General features: G+C 44.8%; 2 protein-coding genes across 2 annotated transcripts in view; one reads left to right on the top strand and one right to left on the bottom strand.

Moving 5' to 3' along the window:
* T265_10415 (hypothetical protein) overlaps positions 1 to 472 on the bottom strand; it is a gene marked incomplete at both ends in the record, with an annotated part of 7,463 nt that extends 6,991 nt beyond the window's left edge. The window contains one exon of the mRNA XM_009176781.1: positions 446 to 472. Coding sequence (XP_009175045.1) covers positions 446 to 472 — 27 coding nt within the window. The remainder of the gene's footprint in view (positions 1 to 445) is intronic.
* T265_10414 (hypothetical protein) overlaps positions 1 to 5,922 on the top strand; it is a gene marked incomplete at both ends in the record, with an annotated part of 20,776 nt that overhangs the window by 1,304 nt on the left and 13,550 nt on the right. The window contains 3 exons of the mRNA XM_009176780.1: positions 802 to 921; positions 4,516 to 4,572; positions 4,743 to 4,823. Of these exons, the coding sequence (XP_009175044.1) occupies positions 802 to 921; positions 4,516 to 4,572; positions 4,743 to 4,823 (258 nt within the window). The remainder of the gene's footprint in view (positions 1 to 801; positions 922 to 4,515; positions 4,573 to 4,742; positions 4,824 to 5,922) is intronic.

Below are 5,922 nucleotides of genomic sequence, written 5' to 3'. Positions count from 1 at the left end.
ATTAAAAAACATAGCCAACGGAGCGCCTAAGGAACGTGATTTCCCGAAAACGTCAGAAACGACAGATATCGGAATTATGGATGGCTGCTAAATGGGTTAAACGTTTTTTATTAGGATCTCGATTCTTTTCGATTATCCATGGAGTTCGCGGTCAAGTTGAGGGCTTACTTGGAAACTGTGTTTTAGACACTTGAAAAGGAGGTATGGATAGCTTTGGCGAAATCACGTCTCTCATAGCGTGAGTAAATTCCGGAATTTTAATGGAGATTTCTCCTTGTAGATACAGCCAACCTGCGCTGAAAAGTCACATAGAAATATCACCCTTATTGGGAATCGTCAGTCGTGCGCATCTCACGAAACGCCAGTACGGAGTGTCGAATCCGCGAACTTTTGGTTAGTAGTTTGAACAAAGCCGTTCGGTCATGAGCTTCTGTGATTAACTCACATTTGGACAGGATATAGTACCACCCATCCTTCAGTCCGTCTGATAAGTCGTCACCCCAGGAGCTACTCAAAACGTATGACCACGTGACACCGTTCCCGTGACTGAGGGATGAATGGTGTATACGACGGCTTCACTTAAAAAATGAAATCTCCTTCAAACGCTAAGTTTTCTCGACAAAACTGTGGAACAGAAAGACTTTAAAGTAGAACATAAGGTTGACGGAAACTCGAGGACTGCGCCTACTTGATGAGCCCCAAGAAGGGGAAAACCAGTCGTGGGCTGTTGAAGAATCTTCAGTAACCTCATGAGAAGTGCGTTACTTCTATACATGTGTCGCGATACGTCGAATATCGTAGCAACTGGAACATGAGGCGGCCTGGTGCAGCACATTCAGTGGCCTGGAAACATCACAAATGAGAGACTCAGCTGGGTTCCGGATGAGTCTCTCTCAAAACCAGATTTGTTTGCAAATGAGTGTATTTCGCTACTCTCGTGCAATGTGGTTTCCAGTAGAACATAAGGTTGACGGAAACTCGGGGACTGTGCCCACCTGATGAGCCCAAAGAATAGCGAAACCAGTCATGTCGAGGGATCTTCAGCAACCTTATGAGTAGTGCAATACGCCTGAGAATTTAGAGTAGTTCTTCAAAGCGAAGCATGATGATTTTACAGAAACTGCACATGTCTGGCGTAATGCAATTGGATAGACTCCTGATTTGCTGTCACGTGACCCTGTTGCGTCCAGTCCACAGCTCACTCCACAACGCATACAATTTGATAACTGTCATGTGGAAACTATACCCTCTCGATAACAATTAGTAGCCTAGTTACATAGACTGGTGGCAAATGGATTGTGTATACCAAATCGGAGGTCTAACCAAGCAGAACATTCTAGACTACATAAGAACCATCCAGCAACGCCGTAACAACGTCCTAATCGATATATACCTGATTGGTGTTTCCAACCAGAAATGCCAGTGGTTCAGGCGATCTCACACCTGAATATCTGATCATTTTCAGCTGCACAAGCTATTCGGTGCAGGTGATGCTTCCATCATTAATAGCAACAGATAACCTTCGACAACAGTCTTTTGTAGTCAGCTTTCTACGCGACCGGTCACATCGCTAACTAGGTNTTACATAGACTGGTGGCAACTGGATTGTGTATACCAAATCGGAGGTCTAACCAAGCGGAACATTCTAGACTACATAAAAACCATCCAGCAACGCTGTAACGACGTCCTAATCGATATATGCCTGATTACTGTTTCCGACCAGAAATGCCAGGGGTTCAGGCGATCTCACACCTGAATATCTGATCATTTTCAGCTGCACAAGCTATTCGGTGCAGGTGATGCTTCCATCATTAATAGCAACAGATAACCTTCGACAACAGTCTTTTGTAGTCAGCTTTCTACGCGACCGGTCACATCGCTAACTAGGTTGATTAGTGATCAACAGCCTAAAGCGTGGGCAATCCAGCTTCGGAAACCGGTTAGCCCCCGCCTGTGGTGATTCATAATAGTTAGGGAGAACATCAAACATGGGAGCCTGCAATCGGTTGAGGCCCACGCCAGGCTTCACCATTATTAGTCAGAATTGGACAAAGTAGTAAATGTGGACCAGAATGCCCGCCTCTCCACCACAAATATGGACATCCCGGTGACGAGTTGTCCCCAGCGCGGACAAGCTGCTTCCCCCGAGTGAACTTACGTAATAGAGGTCTCTAGGAGAATGGAGCATAGCAGCATTACCCTTCCTCCGAACACCTGGCATCACCACAAAATCCGAGTAACTAACCACGTTCTGACTGGTCAACACGCTTCAAGCAATCAGGAATTCATCCGAATTTCCGTACATAAACCTGAATTTGTGACCCTGAAAGAAAATGACCATCAATCACAGCTCATTAACTAATGTATCTGGGCGCAGGACATCGACAACCATTGTTGACAAAGTAATTTCTAAACGCTATGTTGGTTCCTATCTAAGGAAACCACTATTTAGTTGTTATGGGTGTATCGATCTGCCGTGCACGTTCAGGTCCATCGATTCGATGAATGGCCTCATGTTCGTTCTCCTATTGGTTGGCCCATTTGCCCGCCAACATGATGGATACTCGCAGCACTCGGTTGGTTTATGGTGCACACGTATAACCTTTTTCTTGTAATGCCTTTGAAGCCGTGACAGTGTTCATTCAGCTGTGGTGCGGAAATCCCCGTGTTGACGCAATACAACTGCTTGTGTATCAGTTCACATGTAATCGTGAAGCCTGCTGTAACTACCAATCGTTTCAGCCTGAAACGTTTTCCCAAGTATACCCAAAAATGTCAGAACAAACGCGAGATTACACGATTAGAGAGTCGAATGTGTCAGATTAGAACCACACCAGGTCGTGGAAACAACACAACTTCCAATGTTGCGCAAGTTTCTTATGAATACACTTTGTGGGTCAAATACTGACTGCTGATCTCCACGAGGACATCAGACAAGATTGTACAGCTCCTGATCTATTCAGAAGGACTGGGGAGGTAAAGGGCCTGTTCTTCGTCTCTGAAGTTTCCTCTAAACCCGATGCGCCTATCATCGAGCTGGACTTCTCCAAACAAGAGCCGTTTTGGCAAACCCTAAGAGAAGATAATTCGGTTTTTCAATTGTTTTCTCTTCTGATGACTTCAATGGGATGTGACAAAAAGTGTTTAACAGCAGCTCTAAAATTTTAGGATTGAGCTTGGTGAGAACTGCGATTTCATTCTCTAAGCGAAACCAATCTGTGCTGAAAATCTGTGAAGCCTTGCTGAGAATCATCAGCAGTACGCATCTCACGAGACTTCAGTAGGCAGCTTCGAACCTCCTGACCAGTAATTTGAGTGCTTGAACATTCGGCCACGAGTGGCTGATCATCAGTTTGATTAACTGACACTTGGACGGGATAAAGGACATAGTATGAACTACTATCTCAGAATTCGGTCGAAGGGCTAGCTAAAAACCGGCATAGCAGAACAGTGCAGGCTGAAAACACTAACAAGAAGATGAACATGAGTCATCATTCAACCGGCCTACCAGCATCTTCTCTGTTGGCCTACGCACATCTTCCTTAGCTTTACAGAACCACCTCCGGGGTTTGTATGTGCAAGTCGCCGTAATGTATGGTCATTTGTTTAAGTAATGTTTTATGAGGAAACTTTCATCATCATTAGCATCATCAGTAGCACCGGCAGCGTCAAAAGCAGCGATGTCACTTGTGGGAACGATGCTTCACCGCAGTACAGTCACAAAGTTGATCTAATTATATTTATCTCAGAAATACAAATACAGCAGTACGTGTTTTTTTAAGAAACAATCCGCTGCCACGCAGCGATACGGTTCAGTCTCAAAATATTGTTTGCTCGGGTGATTTTATTCATTGTCGATCTATTCGCCGAGCTGGGAAATTGACCTGCATACCTAACGTGCGAGCAGAAAGCGTCTGCACGCAGCTTAGGGCTCACGTTAAGCGTAGAGATTGGTTTACTATGGAGTCGGACGGGAAGATCAAACTCTTCTAATGCAGCCAGTTCTATTCAGCCCTAATGTTTTGCCCATTCAGTTGCGCATACCCATAGCTTCCGTCCTAACCTGTGCAGATTCTCCACGCAGTCCAAGTGATTCTGTTATGGACCACAGTCCCTTAATGCCTTATTACCGTGAATCCCGGTCTGGATAGCCGCCTGATCGCCTGGTGCGCTTGGCCAAACCAGAAAAGGCAAATGAACGTGCGAGCTAGCTGCTCTATTAATCACTGTGGCGTACAAGCGGTCAAGGGCGAGTGAAGAACAACCAATGAAATATGTCTCAACGAAAAACGGTTATTCCATTAGCAGTTATGTAGTCCCGTTACGTTCTGAGCTGAAAGTCCATGAATTCGAAACATACTGAGGTTTTACGAGATCTAAATTGTTTACGATCCAAAACTTGGATAGTAGAACTGCATTGTGGTTGTTGGATTTTCAGAATACAACGACTTCCTTTGTAGGATCACATTTGAATTCGATATAAACTATACATTTTTGTAATGCATTACTCATAAGGTTGCTGAAAACTCCTCGACAGCCCACGGCCGTTTCGCCCTCCTTGGGGCTCATCAGGTAGGTGCAGTCCCCGAGTTTCCGTCAACCTTATGTTCTACTTGAAACCAAATTGCACGAGCTTAGCGTAATACACTCACTTACGAACTAATTTGGTCTTTCGACAGACTCGCCTAGAACCCAGCTGAATCTCTCGGTTTTGATGTATTGCGATATCTCGAATGTCGTAGCAACTGAAACGCGAGGCGGCCTGGTGCAGCACATTCAGTTACCTGGAAACATCAAATCTGAGTGATTCATTTGGGTTCCAGGTGAGTCTCTCGCAAAACCAAATTAGTTTGCAAATGAGTGTAGTCCGTTGATATAAGCTACTTCTCAATTAGACTGCAGCTGATGAGGCTCTTGCTGTGACCCCCATAGACAGAGGAGAAATTTCTTCACACTGTGTGTTACTATAGGACAACCCACTTTCGAAAACAGCCCGATGGTGATACAAATGTCCCGCCAAAGTGAACGAACAAATTTTTCACTTGGCAGAACTTGATATCTAATAGACTTGTCCTCTTTTCTAGAGATCCCCCGAAATGAACGACTAAACATGCTGTCTCGATGAGTATGATGACTTCTCTAGGCTAGGCTTCATCAGTGAGTTATGTTTCAAGAGAACTACTGGAAACAGTCATCTTTGGGATCGGTGCCTCCTAGACAAATTGTGATGACGGTGATGGTCACGTGATCTGAAGACTGGGTGAAGGGGGAGGGAACAATTGTTCGTAGGTTGTCTAGACCGTCTCCAGGCCGACACATATGACTGTTTCAATTACTAATGCATGAACATCTCTGAACAAGTGCAGTGCTATCGGAAACCGCATCCATCAACGGTACGCTTACTGTCTCCATTTCATGGCTAAAATAAAAAAAATCCTGTAAGTAGGCGCAGCGATTGGAATCTCGGAGTTCTGACAAAGAGTCATTGTTCTTGTTGTTGCTGTTCCTATTACAGTACACCATGTCCAGTGATTTCCACTTTTCAAACGCATGTCAAAAAGCTTTTACGCCCCATCATCATGAGTACGTGTCGTGTGCTGACAGCTGATTTATGCGACGCAGTCTGGCGTGGAACACTGACAACAGAGAGTGGTGTTTACTTGGTCACGGTAGGCTACCACCGGCATGCGGTAAAGGACATTTCGTTTTTTTCTGCTTCTGTTTTCATTAAGGTTTAATGTGAGTTCATGTACGAAGAGTGTTGCATAATAATAAAGTTTGAGCTTCAACTCCAGCCCCACTATCAGATTCTGCTTGAAAGACAAATTGCCACGTTCTACCACCGGCTTTTGTGTGTACTCATTCGTATGCTCGTGCTGAGCATCATACGTTGGTCGTACGACAAGGCATTTGTCGGACAGA

Source organism: Opisthorchis viverrini (genome assembly GCF_000715545.1).
Source record: "Opisthorchis viverrini unplaced genomic scaffold opera_v5_386, whole genome shotgun sequence".
Classification (NCBI taxonomy): Eukaryota; Metazoa; Platyhelminthes; class Trematoda; order Opisthorchiida; family Opisthorchiidae; genus Opisthorchis; species Opisthorchis viverrini.
This window is presented reverse-complemented; position numbering and strand designations above follow the sequence as displayed.